General features: G+C 42.1%; 1 protein-coding gene across 3 annotated transcripts in view; it reads left to right on the top strand.

Annotated features, from left to right (window-relative positions):
- LMBRD1 (LMBR1 domain containing 1) overlaps positions 1-20,088 on the top strand; it is a 211,592-nt gene that overhangs the window by 158,534 nt on the left and 32,970 nt on the right. For all 3 annotated transcript variants that reach the window (XM_090034614.1, XM_090034620.1, XM_090034608.1), the window contains exons 13-14: positions 142-291; positions 10,076-10,154. In XM_090034614.1, coding sequence (XP_089890740.1) covers positions 142-291; positions 10,076-10,154 — 229 coding nt within the window. The remainder of the gene's footprint in view (positions 1-141; positions 292-10,075; positions 10,155-20,088) is intronic.

Genomic DNA, 20,088 nt, shown 5'->3' with positions numbered 1-20,088 from the left:
TACGTTACCAGCATAAATGTATAGGATGCAACTTGGAGAAAAACAAAACAAAAAAATTGCTTTGGACTGAACTAAAACTCGGTTTACATAAGCAATGGTGAACTTATTTTTGCGCATGTTTCAGTGTATGTTTTCTTTTAGCTGTACAAGATTAGACGAGGCAAAACTCGACCTCAGGCACTCTTATTTCTCTGCATGATACTTCTACTGATTGTTCTACACACAAGCTACATGATCTACAGCCTTGCACCTCAATATGTAATGTATGGAAGTCAAAAGTACCTGGCACAGGTGAGGTCCTTTTAATAAAAATGTGTGGGCAGGGATGTGGCAAGGTCTTATTGCTTTGATGGAGTGTGATTGTAGGAGGACTTTTAATGTTATAAAGTGTGTATTTTGTTTTGAAGACTGTACCCTTACTACAAAATGCAGGGTTAAATTCCCAAATACTGGTCATTTTTATTTTAGGACAGAAAAACTAGTTGGTGACACTAGTCTCCAGGTTTTCTTTAGCATAAACAGTAGTTACCTAGAAAGTAGTGCCAAAGAGCTGTAACTGATGCCAAAATTGCAATCAGGAATAGGACTATTAAAAATTAGTGGTATGTTGGGTGCCACTAAGTGGAGAGGTAGTTAGCTATGTTGATCTGAGTTCAGGCAGAAGTCTAGGTACACTTCTGCCTTTTTCTATAGACTAAATTTAAAAGTGCATAGCATAAGCTTTCATAAGCAGCGGATGCACTTCATCACTAAAATGGTCATGATTAATGATTATTCTGGTTTGGAAGTGTAATTGATGCTTTTAAAAAGAAAATTCCACATAGCTGGAAATAAAGAAGAACCAAACTAACTGGGAGGAGGAAGTAAAAGAATGATCAGAATAACAGGACACTACAAGATGCCCCAAAGCCACAGTATCACAACCAAGGGAGAAAGCTGCTGCCAAACTGTGTCAAAAACAATAAAAATGCTTAAAAATAAAAGCAACAAAAAAGATCCAAACTGCATTGTAGTCTATTGCTAAGTGGAAATGGTAGACTCTTCAGTGCAGATAAGGCTGAAGTCTAAGGAAAAATTTCTCTTCTGTATTTGAGAAAAGGACAGAAATAGATATTTTCACCATATAGGAATACATTCACTCCAACAGTTAGTAATAATATTTGACTCGTTAAAAAATACTTGATAAAATAATTTGAGCATTAAATATTACAAAAGTAAAAGACTTTACTTTTGTTTTTTGAAATTAATCTTCAGTGGGCTAGATATTTGTGGTAATTATGAAACAATGAAATTAATTTCTGTAACTAGCTATATTGGGTAAATGTGAATGATACTCGAGACTGAACAGAAAGTTCTTCTTTCCTTTTGGCTTTTATCCCAAAACACCAGCCTCAACAGTTACAGAATTAAAAAAAAAAAAGATTAAATAGAAAGCAGCAGCTATAAAAGACTTAAGTCAGTTTTTAAAATACAGCATGTTAAGTAGACAGTAGACCAATTCTTGATTATTTTTATTTCTATTTGGAAGTACCTGCAGTTTATAGCAGGTGGCCAGGAGAAGCTTTTCTGTGTTGCTGCTTTTTCTGTTTCACTCAGCACGAAGTTGTTCCTACAGCCCCATCTTGCTTAACTGGGGGAGAGAGGGAGGCAGAGGAGTGAAGGCTAAAGGGGTGCCTACTCCAAAACAGAGTGTGTTTGTCCTAAGTCTTGCAAAACTGAGGGGCATGGACCATCACTCTTGTATTTGCTAACAATGCAATAAAAAGGTAGGCCACTAACTACATAAGACCGTTTTTGGCTTCATGTAATATTTTGACCTTTTTTTTTAAGTGGAGTTAGTTGCCAATTGACTGACTGACCAACCCTAGCTCAAAAGGATATTGAACTTCTTAAGAGGCCTGGCCAAGGAGCATACTTGGCCAGGTCTTCTCCAAGAAGTATTTGAGAATGGGAAGCTTCAGACGACTAAAATCTCATGTTATGCCAGTACTTCTAAAATACTAACAAGGTGACAGTGTCATTATACCCCAAAATTAGGAATTGTGGGGGTGTTCAAAGAACATCATTCATAAACGGTTCCCTCAACTGGATTTACTGATGTAATGTGTAGTTGAAGGGTAATACTAATAGCAAACTGTTTAGATTTACTGTATAGTCATGTGTAGTCCTTTATGGATAGATGATTCTAGAGACTTTTAAACTTTTATTTTTAATTTGTGTTAATTACAGTATTTGATATGAATGTGTTTTTGTTTTCAGAGTACAGTTGAGACTTGGGTAATAGATAAGATTTGTACCTATATGGAGCAAAGCCTAGATGGCTTAGGAATGGTAAATGTTAAGAATTCATATCTGTAATGGCTATGCAGATGAGCCTGCCAGGTGATCAGATGAATTTTAGACTCCAGATTTGTCCTCTTGAGCAATGATCCCTTAGCTTCCCTTTCAACAGGAAGGAAGGTGTTAAGAGTAAATTGTCTTCTGTCAAAATAGTATCTGATTAGAAATTAAAGACTATACTAATTTTCAGATCAAAGAATCTTTGTGGATATAGGGATGTAAATTACTTCCTGGTTATAATTAGAAAGAAACCTGTCTTATCAAACAGATATGCAACTGGGGCCAGAAATTAGATGCATGGTATAAGCTCCCCAAGAATCCAGTAAAAATATAAATGGGTGGATAAGTTATTTGAGATGCCATGGTAGTGATTTTCGGTGCTGGTGCCAGGAGGTCCTTTTTGAGGGTGCCACCCAATATTAGGAATGCAAACACTTATACATGATTCACAAAATAAACCTAGAGATTACAGATGGGAATCTATAATTTTCAAAAATGTTCTGATCTGTTCTCAACTTTCTGAGTTCTTTGCAACAAGGAATTGCTCTATTGTTCTATACTCAAGAAGAACAAAAAAAGAGAAAAAGTAAAAGCTAAGAGCTGCCATTTTCTGACGGGCAGCCAGAAAGCACTCCCAAATGAAATGGTGGAGCAGCTGATGCAGGACTTGATTAATCAGGAATTAAAGGATAGTAATACTGTTCATGCAGCTCCATGTGGGCTTATGGAACATCTTTCATTATACACATATATTTTAATTTGTTTTTTAATTTAACTCTGGTTGCTTTGTGATACTAGAGCATGGTAGGTATGTAAACTCTGTGTACATGCTTCGTTGCTTAAAGCAGTGCACAACAAATCCAAGCATACTGTTGAATGTAACTCCCCCCACCCCCAGATGACTTGGTGGTTTAGTCAAGGGGTGGCAAACCTGTAGCATGGATGTCATGTGCCATCGGCAGCCTTTGCGTGTGGTGCACAGCAAACTGGGGAGGGAACACGCAAGTTCAGTGGCAGATAAGGTAAAAAACAAAGCAGTAAATTGAGCCTGGTAGGGAAAGATGGTTTTATATATGCGGTGTGGATATGGAGCTTTGCAGAGAAGACTGCTTAGAGAGATGGATGAACCCAACACCTACCTACTCTGTAGCTCTAACTTCTCCCTAACCAACTTTGGATTTGAGTGGGGGTTGTTGTTGTTGTTGGTTTTTTGTGTTGTTTTTGTTCCAAGAGTCTAGCCTTCAAAAACGGGCTGTGGGGTTAGTATGCTGTTCATTGTTCTTAGCAAGGCTCCAGTGTCTGGAGAGAAGAAAACTGCTTGCCAAGCTCCCAGGAGCTGAAATATGCAAAGACTACACTGTGCATTCACATTCTCTCTTTGGCAATCTACTTCTCCAGGTTTCATTTTCAATTTCCAGTCTTAGGAGGCTGTGTGAAGAACCAAGCTGACTTTTTTATTTTATTATGCTACTTTCTGTGAGTTTTGAAGTTGTTCCACTTTGCATATATTAGAGGATTTGAGGACGGTTGCAGAATACCCAAAGGGCTACTAGCTAGTGTGCTCTTCTAGGTTGTAAGCCACCCTGCTCAAAGTTTCCTGTTCCAAAATGAGCAGGGTTTGGAATTGGAAACCCCCTTTCAAAGTTCCCTAACAACAGCCATGAAGAGAGGCAGAGAAGAACAAGTGGAGCCTAGGCATTCCAGTGCCTATTGCTACTGGATGGCTCCTTTTTATTAGTTTTGAATTTGCTAACTTTTTATCTCATTGACTGACATTTGATTTTTGTATTATGAAGCAGCAAAACAAACTCCTGTTATGCTTTCTCTTTTATTGGGGTAGGCAACCCCCAGCACTAGTGCCAGAGTGTGGTACTCAAAGGCATTTTGCTTGGTGCATGTGCCTCAGGGTGGACAGCAAGGAAGAGGCTGGGGATGCACTGCCACAACAAGGACCAGGCCCCTCTTGGCTCCCCTACCATCCACCCCTGGCACGCTAATATCTTAAAAATGAAGGTCGCGGGTGGTTTTTAGCACTGTGCCCAAAAGTCTTGCTGACCACTGCTCTATACAGTTTGTTTCTATCTACTCATACTCTTTATTCTTTCTCCTCTTGGTGTCTTATTATGTCTCTTGTCTTCCAGTCTCTCTCCATTATATGAGTTTCCTTGGCAACTTGCATATAACTGGCAAATTGTTTTGTCGCCTTTTTCATTTTAACCTCACAATAAAAAGCAAGGACAAGAAAGGCAATACGCTCTCTAAATGCCTCATAAATAGACGGAAGAAATTTTTTAAAAATAAAAAATTGGATTTAAAATATGTGAATAGCTTCTCTACCTTGGGTATGTAATTCCAGTTATGGAAAAGTTGAATAACAGTACTAGTAGAAATGTGAGAAACCTGAAAAGAAATTGGGGAAGGGGTCTATAGAAAGTATAGGAAAAAGCTCTGTACTGGCAAAAGGAACGTTACTATTTTTCTTCCCATCTAGTTCAGCTGTTTGGATGCTTTGGCATGTGAAAGCTGTCCAGTTTTTTCATATCTTTGAAAAAAATTGAGGTTCATATTACAAGGCTTACTCATTTAAACTGAACCTAGAGGCAAAACTAAAAATTGTATTTCCTACTTTTATTTAGGTATAGTTGACCTTTATTATTATTTTTTATTTCTAGTCTTTCTTGGAAATTTTGAAAATCGTAGTAATGTTTGCCTAGTTTTTAAATTTTATTTTTAGAAACTGGTTTACATAGAAATGAAAATTGCAGCCCTATTTTCATTTTATTTTATATTGTGTACATGTTTCCCTGCTTTTAATATTTTATTATCTTTGGCAAACTCAGGTTGATCTGTGCATAATCCTATTGAGAGTAATATTTGGAGAGAAATATTTTGGAAACAAATGTGTCAAGTGTTTAACAGGTTTCTTGTGTTTGGTAGTGGTGTTTTTCAAGTTTTGTTTTTATTTTACTGTTTCAATTATATTTTCAGAAACTTAAACCAGAATTTTTCAAGTAGAGCTATTTATGCCATACAGTGTTTTCCTTTCTAATCAGATGAAAAGAAGAAGGCATTTTCTGTTTTGTGGTACAAGGCATTGGATTTGCCTAAAACTTGTGATTAGAGGCAGGAATTGAACCCACATTTAATTGACGAACTTTTGAAAATTCATGGAGAATCTGAGAGGTCCAAGAAGACAGGAGATAACTAAATGTAGAACAAAGCTTAAAGGAAAGTGTTTGTTTTTTTTTCTGATGATTTGCTATTCAATCTGTTATCAATACCTAGTTTAAGAAAGATGCGTAGTAGGGAAGGTAAAAAAATAATGGAACTGAGAAAAATCTTGATAAGCCTTTGTGGGCTACTTCTCTCAAAACTGAAAGGTGCCTTTTTGTTAGAGCTTCATTTGTTGAAGTAGGAGTCTGCTACCTGCCTAATCTCTGCCGTCCTCCTTGACTTTACATCAGTCATTAGTCACCATGTTACATCAATAGAATTATTCTCCTCCCTTACCTAAAAATGAATTGCTTGCTTTCAGTTTTATTACTTTATACTTAGTGTAAGCTGTTTTTAATATTTCTATATACATTTTAATATAATATTAAAAACCTGTTTACACTAAGTATATACAGTATTATATAAAACACCCGCCCCCAGCTTATGTGCTACATAAGCTTATGTTTAACTGCAATTTATGCATTTCAATTTCCTGAACCACTCTTAGTCTTCATTTTAGCATTATAAGGTCTTCAGAGCAACAACCTCATTCTGTGATCCGAAGTCCAGTGATATGAGCAAAATATGTTTCTCTGCCAGCTTTTTATTTCTTTATTGATCCTTCTTTTGACAAATGGTGAAGGAAAGGAAATGTACATATGATTTTACTGCTGAAAAGCTTTCGATGCTGTTTTTCTAAAATGAAGACTAAATTCATATTACCCAAGTAGATAAATATCCTTGAGCAGACTGAAAAAGACAGATTAAAGGGCTACACAAAATTTTAAAAAATATATCTAACTAAAGATGGATGTGGAACATTGGAACATTGTTTTGTGGGTTTTTTCCTTGAATCTTGTAATAAACTGAAAATCCAGTCCTAGACTTGGGGTATGTTTTCAAAGGAGCAGTAAAAACACAGTAGAGCATGTAACAGCCATGTTACTTGGGAGCATCCCCTGTGCAGCTGTAAAAATATGGTAGATCAGTAACTGCTATAACCATTACTCCTACATGTTTCTCCATTGCATCTTAACTTTGTGGAGTTCATGGTTAAATTTATTCCTACAAGCTTTAAGTGATACAGGTGAGAGGAGAACCACTGTTGGTTAGAGTAACGGTTAGTGGGAATTCTGCAGCAGAAGCTAGCTCTGAATTTTTTTTGGAATCTGTTGCAAGGAAATAAACTTACTGCAGAAGCAGCATGCAGTTGATTAGGCTGCAGTTGTCTGGTGTTCTACTGCACAATAAACAACAAGCTAGAAACTTCCTAATACAGACAAGATGATCTGTTTCCCAATGTGCTAACGGAGGGGGATAACTTTTTTTAGTGAGGAAACTTAAGATCGGGGTGGCATTTTCATGTGAAAATGCTTCTCTCTTTTTAAGCAGAACGCGTAAGTTTGTGGAACACAAAAATATGATTAAACAAAAGTAAAAAATCAATGCCTGGTGTTAGAACAGTAAAACCTACATGTTCAGGAAGATTTGTATGGAAAAGGGGTAGTGTCCTTGTAGATTTAGCTCAGGAAGGGCATGTGTATATGGGAATCAATGAGGAAGAAAATTCAAATGAAAGGGATATTGAAGGTGGAGTTATTAATGGGCCAGATATGGTGATTGTGGGAGAAATGAAAAACAATCATTCTGTATACATTTTTATGATGATGATGACAATTATTGTTAGCTGGTGAGGGATGTCACACTTCTGGTGAGTACTAGCAAGAACTGCAGAAGTGAGTTTTAGTAACTGATGAAAGAGGATGGTGACAAAGGCAGAACCAAGTTCTCCCCTCTTGTCTTTACCCTCTAGTGCTCTGTGTGTGCATGTGTGCGCAGCTCATGGTAAATGCATTTTTTAAAGGGATTTGAAAGGGAAAATTGAATGCCTTTGCAAATATTTGGGAGGAGCCCCTCAAATGTGAACATTTTAAATTAGTTGGCAGTGGAGGCTGGCATTATGGACTGCTGATTATAGAAATTCAGCATCTCGATACTGAATAAAAGATGCTTGGAAACCAGGGGTAAGCCATAAGTGATGGTTAAAGTGAGGACAAGTAGGTTGCTGTAATGTAGCTGTGGTATCTAACCTATGGCTTGCCTTTGAGACCTTACTGTGTTTGTAGCAACGGAAAAATAATGTTTCTTTAATCAATTGACAAAGTGAAGTATGATTTTTTTCCCCCCCTCGATTTTCCTTAATGTATCACTTGTTTATTATTGTTTGTTGCCTTTGGGTTAACAAAAGTCTAGAACTCCTGGGATAATAAATAAGGTAGGCAGCGGAGGAATGCATAAAAAGTGATGCAGTTTTCTTAGCTTATTGGGAAGATTTGGGAGATTCAAGTCAGAAGATGTTTTAGTTACAGGTCTGATGGACAGGATGCTTATAGTGGCCAGTGATCAAGAAAGGAGATGTTAAGGAGCATTTGGGGATGGCAGAGAGCATTATCTTTGTTAGCCATGTTCAGATTTTGTGGGCTGCTGTGTCGCCTAGGAATTATTTCAGGGTTGGGGGGGCAGGGAGCAAAGTGAAGAATGTCTGTACTAAGCCTCAGCCAAATCATGTCTTGGTTAGATAATGTGTGTAGAAGGGCAGGGGGTGTCATAAGTCTGAGTCCATGTGAGAAAACTGGAGGCAAGAGATATGGAGTATGCACCCAAAGAACATGCTGAAGGAATTCTTAAAGCATAAAGCAGCTGGAGAGAATGCTCAGGCTGTAGTTGGTTTCATTGAATCATCTGATTGGTGGTTCCTTTGCAGTCTGTAAAGGGCTTACTGCATCACTTATGAAGCCCAAAACAAAACAGCACCTCATGATGAAATTATGGCATTCCCAGTAACCAGAAGCCATGCTCACTTTAGCTATTAAAGCCAATCAAGATACTCAAATAGTGGTGAAAATGCTAGGGTAACTGGATATTTGTGCTGGAAATGGGTATATTTAAGTTGATTCAAAAAGTAAAAAACAACATTTTGATCCCCGGGGAAGGGGAATCAATTGAAACTTTTTAGTGGGTAAAAGACCAGTCAATGTTGGAAACCAGAGTGACATTAGTAGGCAGCAATCTCGGTATGTCTCAGATGTAGTGTGGCACTGGAAAGAACTAATGCAATTTTATGCTATATACAGAGAGGCATCAGAGGACTTATTGATCTGCTGCCTCCAGAGCTGGAATATTGCAATTGGTTCTGGGTATCTTTTATTATCAGTAAAATATTGACAAATAAGAGCAAATTTAATAGATAAAGCAATACTTCATCAGTGAAGCACAAAGATTGGCTTTCAAGAAAATATTTATGTTTACCTCTAATGAATAGCTTTCTTGGGTGGGCCAGCAAATATACTTGCAAAAAGTAAATGGCAAATGGAGAAGAAAAATTCTAAGGACTAAAAATAACTAATCCCAAATTAAATAGAGGTTGATTATTTAGAAAAAAAATTGAGATGAGTTTTTCTTAATCTGTGGGATACCAGGGGCACTAATGAAGTTTTGTTACTGTGAAGTATTTTGGGGTTTTTTTCAGCAGATCCAAATGCTAAAAGTGTGAAAATAAATAAATAAATTGTGCATTGCTTTCCTTCCTTTATTCCTGCTCCGCATCACCATACCCCCTTTTTTTTCTCCCTTCTCTCACCCGAAACAAACGGGATTAAATGTTAAGCATATAATTTTTAAAAAGAAAGATTTCTATAATAATCAGTAGACCATAAATAATAATGAAGTTAGATGGCTTTGAATTATATTGGCAGGGACCTCTGCTCTAATGTAGTACAGCATTTTTTGTTGTTTTTTGATGAAGTTCAAAGATTAAATTTAAGCATCTCAAAGGACTGAGCTTGAAATGTAGTAATCTTTCATAGTAAATATTTTTATTTTTATGCATCAGTGCTTTATTACTATAAATTTAATATTAGTTGCATAGTTAAGTAGCAGATGCGATTCCTGAAAGGGCTGCTCAGTCTGTAGAGTGAATTTAAGCTCCTAACTCTTCATGTAGGCCCCTTCCTTTTTAAAAAGAGAAAAGTCTGACTGAGGTGTATGTTCTCAACATTTCTGAGGCAGAGGGAAATACAACTGTGCTCAGATGATACAGATTGAAGTATCTGGTTTAGAAAAATTTGCAGTCCATAGTATGAGCAGTATTCTTTAGTTAATGCAGCTGTACATTTTCCCCATTTCTGTTCAGACACCATCTTACCTTAGTTGATTAAAAAAAAGTTAACATGAAATCATAGTTTGGAACAGTTTTATATGAAGATGTTAATTTGCAGCACTTAATGTGTAGCTTTGGAATCATCTTATAATTTCTTATGGCATGTACAGATTACATAGGTACGGTAAAAATATTTGTTTTCTCATCTTGTTCCTGGAAAAGGAAAACCTTATAAAGTAAAATGTAATGCATATCAAATATAACTGGCTCTTGGAGAACTGTGCTTTAGGAATTATCACAGGGAATAGTGTGCATATCAGTATAAAATATTCTTCTCTAATATTGTGTGTGTTCTTCATGCAGAGTAACATGACTGTTGATGGCCATCTGGGAAATGTTACAACATACATGCCTAAAGTCTGTGATGCAGCTGCCCCTGAAGGTAAGACATTATTTTGAATGCTGTATCAATGCAAGACCTGTTATGTTATACTTGGGTGAAAAAAGCAGTGAAATATCACTTTTCTGAAAAATAGCATTCTGGGCATCTTCTCAAGCTGCTTTAGTATATTGGTTTGTAATAAGTTTACTTGCTGAAGGTAGAAGTATAGCCAAGATAGCAGCTTTATTGAGTTCCTATTTGTAGAACATTTCTTCTCTTTAGTCAGACCTGAAATTCTGTAATACGGCATGCTATATAGCTAAAGTACCTAACTTGCAGATCTTGGCCTACTTTTAATATGTACATATTAACATTACCCTTTAATCTTGAAACCTAAAATTTACTTACTATTTCAGCAACTGAATGTTTATGTGTAAGCAAATAGCAGCTAGTAATACAAAATTTATGCTATTAAATTCTGTACCATCTATTTTATTACACAATTCAGGATTGCCTGATTGCATGGTGTTCCAGTCAAAATTGTAATCTGACTTTGACAAGCATAGCTATAGACCTACATAATGAGTCAGAAAAACACTAGAATTATGCACAATAGAAAAATCTGTTCTCTCCAACATTATCCTAAGTTTTTATAGTAGTCACAAACAGTTTTGAGGATTTTTCCATACCCTCTCCCTACCCCCCACCTTCCACTACTTCTTTGGGTTTTTAAACTTCTGCAACAGTCTTTGCAATTAAGATTTCTCAACTCCATCAAAATTGGCAAAAACAGACTTCTGGCCATTTAAGAATGTTAAGTAGTCCTGAGCTTGCAAAAAGAAACACTAAAGCCATACCCCAGTTTTGGCAGACCTTTCTGTAGCTTTCATACTCTGACAGAAAATTGACCAATTTTAGAATTTTCTGGAGATTTTTTTTCCCTCTAGCCACAGAAACATTTTCTTTCACAAAGGGCAAAGGTGGGTATGGCGGATTACAGGTTTTATGGTGATATTTCCATTAACTGCTCAAGTAGGTAACACACTGCACAATTAAGTTAACTTCATTAGTCTGTGCAGAGAATGAAGGATTAAGTGCCAGGGCTTACTATGTTTGTGCAGGTTGAGACCAGATGGATCTTTAGAGGACCATACAGTAGCAAACCAGCCACACTACATACAATGTGGTGTATGCTTAGCTTGTTTGTATGGCACCATAGTTTGCATGTGTAGCATCTTCATGTCCATGCTGACAATCAGCTGATTGTCAGCATCAGCATTGGGATGGGGACAGCCCTAGTTCTAATGCTGAAAATGGGATGCTAAGAAGCAGGTTGCAGGGTTCTGCAGTGTACATGTGTCTTAGACTTTCACTGTGCCCCAGGATCAGAAAGAGGTTCTGCTATTCCAGGGCCTAGATAGCACCTACAAACCCCTAGACCAGGGGAGTTGTAGGTTTCATAGACGCTGGGGTTGGAAGGGACCTTGAAGATTATCAAGTCCTGCCCCAGGAGCAGGAAGTCAGCTAGGGTTAAAGGATCCCAACAAGATAAGCATCCAAGTGTTTCTTGACTTAAGCTAGAGTAGGTGTCTGCACCACTTCTGGAGGGAGTCTATTCCAAGTCCTGGGGGCTCAGAGTAAAGAAATTTTTTCTTGTGTCCAGTCTAAAACCGTCTTGGAGTTTATTACCATTGTTTCTTGTTTTTCCTTGGGGCACTCTGGTGAACAGACATTCTCCCAGGTCCTGATGTACACCCCTTATGTACTTATACGCAGCCATCAGGTCCCCCTGAGCCTGTACTTTTCCAGACTGAAGAGTCCCATGGCTCTCAGCCTGTCCTCATAAAGTCTATTCTCTTGCCCTTTGATCATGTGCATGGCACTCCTCTGGACTCTCTCAAGCTTCTCAACATCATCTTTCTTGAATTGCAGAGCCCAGAATTGGATTTGGTACTCCAGCTGTGGTTTCACCAAGGCCAAGTACAGTGGGAGAATGACATCCTGAAAGAGACCTGAGAAGCATCTATGGATGCAAGCCAGGGTTTTGTTTTGCTTTACCAGCTACAGCATCACATTGATGGCTTGTGTTCATCTTGTGGTCAGTCGTGATCCCCAAGTGTGTGTGTCTCAGCAGTAGTGCTAGCAAGCATAGCACTGCCAAGCCTACAAGTATGCTGCGGGTCTTCGTCCCCCCCCTGCCCCGAGGTGGAGTACCTTGCAAACCTGATAATGTTTAATACTGACAAATGTATCCGCCCACTTAGTAAGTTTATCCAAGTCAGCCTGGATCACTAGCCTCTCCTTACGCTGTGCCCCAAAGTTTAGTGTCATCAGTGAACTTAGCCAGTGCACTTCTGACACCAATGTTCACATTGTTGACGAAGATGTTAAAGAACTGGTCCAAGGACAGAGCCTCAGGGGACACTACTGGTCACAGAGCACCATAATGATTCACTACCATCCACCACTGCTCTGGGTCCAACCTCAGAGCCAGTTTCACAGCCGTCGGACTGTGGTGTAGCCGAGGCCACAGTTGGCCAGTTTTTCCGTGAGAAGGTTGTGGGACACCAGATCAAAGGACTTTTTTTTAAAAGTCCGGATATGAAGTCAATCTTTTCTCCCTTGTCCAGGTGATATGTCAGGCAAGACCTACCTGCAATACAGCAATACTGGCTGTCCCTCAGGATGTTGCCCTCAGCCAGCTTATCCAGAAAGTTCTCCTTGATAATTTTCTCCAGAATCTTACTGGGGATTGAGGTTAAGTTGATTGGCCTGTAATTCCCCAGATCTTCTTTCCACCCGTTCTTGAAGATTGGTACCACATTGGCCTTCTTTCAGTCCTCAGGTACTTCACCCTGAGCACCATGAGTTGAATATTTTTGCCAATGGTTGGGCTATGACACCTGCCAGCTCCTTGAGTACTCTAGGGTGTAATCTGTAAGGACCAGCTCACTTGAAGGTGTCCAGCCTCTGAAGGTGATCCTTTACTAGATAAACACCAATGCTGGGTATAAATATGCCCTCACCCTGGCTGTGAACCCACATCTTGCAAGGCAGGGCAGTCCCATTGGACTGATGAAAGACTGATGCGAAGTACCCATTAAGCAGATTGGCCTTTTCCTGGGTGTTGGTTACCATCTATCCCGTTTGGTTCACCAGGGATCTGACTCCCTACATATCTGAAAAAAGAATTTTTGTTGTCCTTGGTATGTGAAGTCAGATGAATGTCAAGGCTGCAACTGAGCTCCCTGATCTGCTCCCTGCAGGTATGGACCAGTGCTGAGTACTCCTCCTTGGTGATTAATTCCAGCCTTCCATCATTTATAAGCCTCTCTTGAGGAGGTGTCGAAGGTCCTCATATTCCCTGCTGAGCCAAGGGGGCTGCTGTACCCTATTGCTACCCTTCCTCTAAGATGGGATGGCCATCCCTTGTGTTGTCAGGATCGCTTCCTTGAGGAGCATCCACTCCTTGGATTCCTCTTCCTGTCGAGTTGTGGTCCCTTAGGGCCTTGACAATGAGCCTCCTGAGCTTGGCAAAGTTGGCTTTTCTGAAGTCAAGGACTTCTGCATTGCTGCTTGGCTTGCCAGCTTTTGCAATGGATAGTAAAGGTGATCAGTTTGTGGTCACCATCACCCAGTTTCTCATTGATTCTTAGGCCACTGACTAGGTCATCCCCTTTGGCCAGTACCAGGTTGAGCAACGCTTTACCTCTCATCAGCCCATGGACTTCTTGAGGTCAGGTAGAGCTCATTCATGCACATAAGGAAGCTTTGGGACCAATCAGATTTGGCTGAGTGCTCTTCCTGTGAAATGTCTGGGTGCTTAATCTCCCATGACAACCATGCACCAAGAGCACACAACCTCAGCCAGCTCCCTGGCAAATTCCTGGTCCAGCTCTTGGTTAGGGGGTCCATAGTAGACTTCTACCATGATGTCCCCTATGCCACATTCCCCAGTATTTTAACCCAGAGGGATGCTGGTCATCCATCCTGGGTGCCAGTGTCAATTTGCAGGGGTGTGTAGCTGTCCTGGCCAGAGAGAGCTACACCCCCACCCCTTTTTATCTGCATGATTTCACTTGTACAGGGTATAGCCAGCTATACTTGTAGCCTAGTCATAGATGGAGTCTTACTAGGTTTCTGTTATCCTTATGAGGTTGTAGTCATTCTTGTTTAGCAGGAGGACCAGACCTTCCTGTTTTATTCCCCAAGCTCCTGGCATTGGTGTACTGGCAGGCAAGTGTCCTATTGGGGGGCCCCTTCCTTCCTCGCAGATTTCTTCTGGGGCTAGGGTAGGGGTGGGTTCCCTTAAGTGCCTTAGCCTGCTGGATTTACAAGGGTTGCCCAGCAGGCTTGCAATGGTGGCAATCCCCCCTCAACTGCCAGCGGGCTTAGTTTTTAAAGCCCAGTTGAGCTTGTCAGCCAGTCTGGCTAAGAACAGCCTCTTCCCCAGTGGGGTGAGGGTGGAGGCTGTCTCTCCAGCAGACCACTGCCTCTCTCACCAAAGAGCAGGCTGTGAGCATGAAGCCAAAGCTTTCACGATGACACCAGCATCAGTCTGTGGGTGACTGCCTCGACCCATCTCTCCCTCCTCAGCCCATGACCCACAATCAGGTCGAGTGAGGAAAAGACCACCTGTACCCCTAAACCCCGCTCCCAGAGCCCTGCAGTTCCTCATGACCTGGCTGGGATTGCTCCGAGCTGAGTCATTCATGCGCACATGAATAAGGAGCATAGGATAGTGGTTGGAGGGCTGGATAATCTTTGAGATCCTCTCTTCTGTGTCCTGCATGCAGGCCCCCAGGAAGTAGCAGACCTCCCAGGCTAGGGGTTTGAGGTGGCAGTTTGTGAGGAGGGAGTCTCCCATGAGGACCACTCTGCATTTCATCTTAGGGAGAGTAGGGGTGGGTGATCCTCCCTTGTCTGCAGAGATGCCAGCTCCTGCAGGCTCAACTGGGGCTGCAAGAGGTTCATACCCGTTTCAAAGCTCCAGAGGGGAGGGGACCTTGGTGTGGCAGGTCTTGGGGCCCTTGACTACCTAGGTCTAACCCCCTGGCTGGACAGTTTGAAAGATCTGAGTCCTCTCTTGTCCTGGAAGGGGACCTTAGTCTACACTCTGCCTCCAGGGGGTGAAGGCCCTGGCAGTAGCAGTCTGTTTCCTGCTCGCAATCCTTGATGGCATGCAGTCTCTGGACTGTGGCCTGGAGCTCCTCTGTCTGGTGTCCTGGAGACTCCAAAGTGGAGCAAACCTCACAAGGGGAGGAGGCAGCCACGTTTCTGGTCCCAGGAGCCTGGAAATGTGCCAGGCATCCCCCACAGCCGAGAGCCAGGGGCTCCATCTACATGGAGCCCACAACCATGGGTTCCATCTGGGTGGAAGCCTCTAAGGTGCCAGAGGGGGAGGCCGCAAATGCCGAGGGAACCCTTGGAGTGCGGTGTGTGTCCATTTGCATCGTGCCACTGGTAGGCCAGCTACTGATGGGACTACCGTCCCTAGGGCTCACAGGCAGGGCCTCGGGCCTTCTTGCTTGCCCTCAGCATGGGAGTTTGCGCAGAACTCATGCACAAGGCTCAGGAGTGCTCCTGTTTGCATGTCCTGTTTTGTGAGGCTCCGGTTGCATGGCTCCCTGCGGGGCTGAGTGAAGTAGGAGCCAAGGTGGGGTGAGACCTTCCTTGGCTCCACTCAGCTGCCCTGCAGCTGGGCTGTGTCCCTCCCACCATGGGCCCCGCTTGCCTCCCAGTGTACTGGTGGTTGTTGGGGTGCTCCTTGGCTGCTGGGGAGTCACTTGGGGGGGCTTCAGGATGCTGGGGGCAGTGCGTCTCTTACCCATACGTCTATATCCTTATAGGCTCAGCAGTGCTATGTTGGATAGCACTACAGAAGAAAGAGACTTGGGGGTCATCATTGACCACAAGATGAACATGACCCTGCAATGCAATGCTGCGGCTAGTAAAGCGACCAAAACGCTGGCTTGCATCCATAGATGCTTCTCGAGCAAATCCCGGGATGTCATTCTCCCCTTGTACTCAGCCTTGGTGAGGCCGCAGCTGGAGTACTGCGTCCAGTTTTGGGCTCCACAATTCAAAAAGGATGTGGAGAAGCTTGAGAGAGTCCAGAGGAGAGCCACGCGCATGATCAGAGGTCAGGAAAATAGATCTTACGATGACAGGCTGAGAGCCATGGGACTCTTTAGCCTGGAAAAGCACAGGCTCAGGGTTTATCTGATGGCCACCTATAAGTTTCTCAGGGGTGACCACCAGGATCTGGGGGAACGTTTGTTCACCAGAGCGCCCCAAGGGATGACGAGGTCAAACGGTCACAAACTCCTGCAAGACCGTTTCAGGCTGGACACAAGGAAGAATTTCTTTACTGTCCGAGCCCCCAAGGTCTGGAACAGTCTGCCAGCGGAGGTGGTTCAAGCACCTACATTGAACACCTTCAAGAGTAAATTGGATGCTTATCTTGCTGGGATCCTATGACCCCAGCTGACTTCCTGCCCTTTGGGCAGGGGGCTGGACTCGATGATCTCCCGAGGTCCCTTCCAGCCCTAATGTCTATGAAATCTATGAAATAACCGTTCCCAGAGCCAACGGAGGCTTTTTTTCTTTGGTGGGCCCTCTTTTTAAAGTATGTGCATGCGCAGTGGGCCCACTGCTGGCACTGCACTGCTCCCAGGCAAGGGGAGGGGTCCTACCTGGGGGTCTTTGGGAACCCTGATCTACCGGAGAAGGACTAGTAAGTACCCTTCCCTTCTCCTCCCCTCCCCCCCCCTTTCTCTGGGTGGCTGGGCCAAGTAGAAGCCAAGATGGGGTGAGACCCAGGGCGAGCCGATTTGACTTCTGCCATCCAGCATGTGCAAACCTGTGTCCTGGGCTCCCTGCTGGCAATGGCATGACTGGGATCAGATTCCCAATCCCAGAAATTGTGCTTCTGCTGCACCTTTTTAGCATCAACAGTCTTAGATGTCTGATATATCAATGAAGGCAAGATGCGGGGATACCCAGTAGATGTCTAGAGGAAATAAACATGAAATTGGTAGAGCAGGTGTAAAAGAACAGCTTGGCAGCTCTTGGCTAGAAGAATCTAGGGGCTGAGATGAAAGGATTTGGGGAAACTAGAGTTGGAAAACATAACACCTGAGTATCTTTGGTAGTGCTCTAGGCTTTGCAGGTAGGACTGGGGACGGGGACTGCTTAACCCCTGTGAAAGAAGCAGAGAACCTCTGGCTGTGTGGCCTATATCCCATTAAATGCCTCTTACTGAAGAAACAGTCTGCTGTTTTGTTTGGAACCTCAGGCTGTGTTCAGTTCCTTCTCAGCCCCCCTCCTTCCCACTGAAGAGAAGATGAAGCCCCTCTGTCAGAAGAACTGGGTGCTACCCCCTTGAGTCCAGGAAGGTGAGACACCAAAATCTCAGAGTGGGCAGGAGCCTGCGGCTTCCCTTTTGCATTGTGGGTTAAGCCTGGGCTGTCTTCGTAGGACTCGGAGACTAGGTAAGATTGCATTGGTCCTGAACAAATATGCCCCTGGAGGGTACTCTGACAGTGAGGAAAAAATATTGTTATGTTTACATTACCTCAAAGTGATAATGTATGAACCTTTTACTCTCTGTTTCCAATACAAAACATCCAGATTTTATTACTATGATGGCTGCTTTCAAAAACTGCTTCCTCAGCAAGGCTTGCATGTTTGGTTTTTTTGTGTTTTTGTTTTTTGTCCCCAAATTAAAAATAGCTCTCAAATTTATTAAGTTTAGCATCAGTATCTCTATTTTACTGTGGTATGGCAGGTCTCCTTGAAAGCCTTTTTAAATGAGGAATCAGACTTGTTTGGTCATCCCATGAACCCCAATCTCTTTGATTTTATGATCTATTTAAAGTTACGTGTGTGTACCAAGTGTAGGATACACTTTGCTTTTGCCTATCGTTTTTTTCTTCTTTCCCTTCTGGATAGAAATATTTTTTATTCTGAAGTATCCATTGCTGGTATGCGTGTGTGGCTATGGAAATGTTTCATCCCAACAGCTTTATTTTGTGATCAGGAGCTAAACTGAGAGAGAATGCCATGTGTAGGTAGTTTAGAAGCATCAGTTCTATATGTCTAAATAAGGTACCTTTTCAGTAATTTTATCTATGCTCAATTTAATAAATTTTCAAGTTTTGGGGCTAGGTTTATTGTTTTGTTTCAGACCCACAAATTTACATACATACCTCTTTGTTTTCAGAAGGCAGAATGTAGAAAAGAAAACTATTCTAGTCATAGCTGACCTAAAGTAATTACTCCTGTAAATATAGGGTGCATTTTCATGTGCTGGGGGGGAGGTAGGTGGTGCTTTAGAGAGGCTCTTGGGAGCTGTTTTAATGAAAGCATCCACAGCATCCCATGCTTCAAAATGGCAGCAGAAAAACTTTTTTTTTTTTTTTTTTAAAGCTTGCTTAATGAGCTTTAGTTAAAGTGCCCCTGCTGCCATTTTGAAGCAAGGGAATGCTGAATACATATGACAATGAGGTTGCTAGAGCATGGTAATTGGCACACTCCAGCAGACTCAGTTAACATGTTGGGTATGTGTATAGGTATCCAGGAAGTGTGGCATCCTGGGAAATAGTGTAGGTGAGGCAGTACGAACTTCTTGGTGCAGCAGGACAGCCACAAGTCTAGGTACCAGATCCTTGTTTCCCCTTTATAAGTAGTAGTTTTGTTTTCACCCCACAAAAATTATCACTATATTGCAGAGCTCTGGCAGAAGCTTGCTCACCCTTACCTGTTCGGCTAGCTCTGGCTCTTCAGCAAAAAGCTAGTGCTGCACAAGCAACTAACAGATAAGTCTGCCAACTATCCATAAACTTGTGGATAGTCTGGTTTTAAAAAAACAAAAAAAGCTTAAAATTGCCTGTTTTGTAAATTGCAGAAAAACTTTTTATGAAAGTGAATATAAGTCCTGAGATCACTTCAAATTTCATTGCCTGAATGAAATTACATTCAGTGTTCATGCAGGGCAGCATATGGAGCATTGCCACTGATTTGTATAATAAGCAGTAACCCTGGTTTTCTATTTCCTATGGAAAAACAGAAAACCACAGATTTCCCTGTTTTGTTTTTGTTTTTTTATCAGAGGAAATAAAACAGATTTTTCTCTTTTAGCAGGGAAACCTGCAGATTTTCCCCTTTTGCAGAGAGCTCTGCAGGCTGGCTGAGTTCCAGCCTGCAAGAGTTGTTTGCAAAAGGGGCAGGAAACCCCCAGTCATGCCCAGAGGGGGAAGGGTAGTACCTGAGGCTCTGTCAGCCAAGGCTCTTCGCTTCTGGAGCCTGTGAGGTAAGTGGTGCTTTCTGGGGGCTGGGGGCCCCCTCTGGCAGGGCTGGGGAGTTGCAGGTCACGGTTGGGAGGCACTGGTAAGACTGGGGGGGTGGGGCTGGTAGCCAGCCCCACCCCCACCCAAGCCCACAGCAGGCAGCAGCAGTGGGAGAGCCATCTCGCTGCTGCCACCACCGCCTTCTGTCAGGGCCAATGGGATGCGGACCTGGGTCTCTACCCCCATAGCCCTGGTGGCTGGAGACCCCCTCTGGCAGGGCTGTAGGTGGGAGGCAAGGGGCATGAGCAGGGTGGGGAAGCGAAGGGCACCAGGATGGCTGGGGCAGGAGGGGAATGTGGGGAGCCTTTTAATATTAATCACGGATTTTGGAGTTTTAATCAGAGAACTTTGTTTTTTTGTTTTTTGGGGGGTGTTTTTTTTCTTAACTTTCCCAGGGACAACCAGGATCCCTGATAAGGCTCGGGAAAGAAGTTGCACACAAACCAGTATCAGTGATTTGAAACTGGTTCAAATCTGTAACAACAGAAGTTCAATGCACATAAACCACTTTCAAAATGGCCAAAACTGATTTTAAGATAAATCTGGATGCATGTAGTATCAGACTTATTTGATTTTAGGTTAAATGATTTATTGAACTTCTGTCCCAGATTCCCTCCAGATTCAAGTGAACTCGCACCCCTCAG

This window comes from Crocodylus siamensis, chromosome 1, assembly GCF_052110815.1.
Source record: "Crocodylus siamensis isolate JL-2025a chromosome 1, ASM5211081v1, whole genome shotgun sequence".
Lineage (NCBI taxonomy): Eukaryota > Metazoa > Chordata > Crocodylia > Crocodylidae > Crocodylus > Crocodylus siamensis.
Note: the sequence above shows the minus strand (reverse complement) of the source record. Positions and strands in the feature narration are given on the sequence as shown.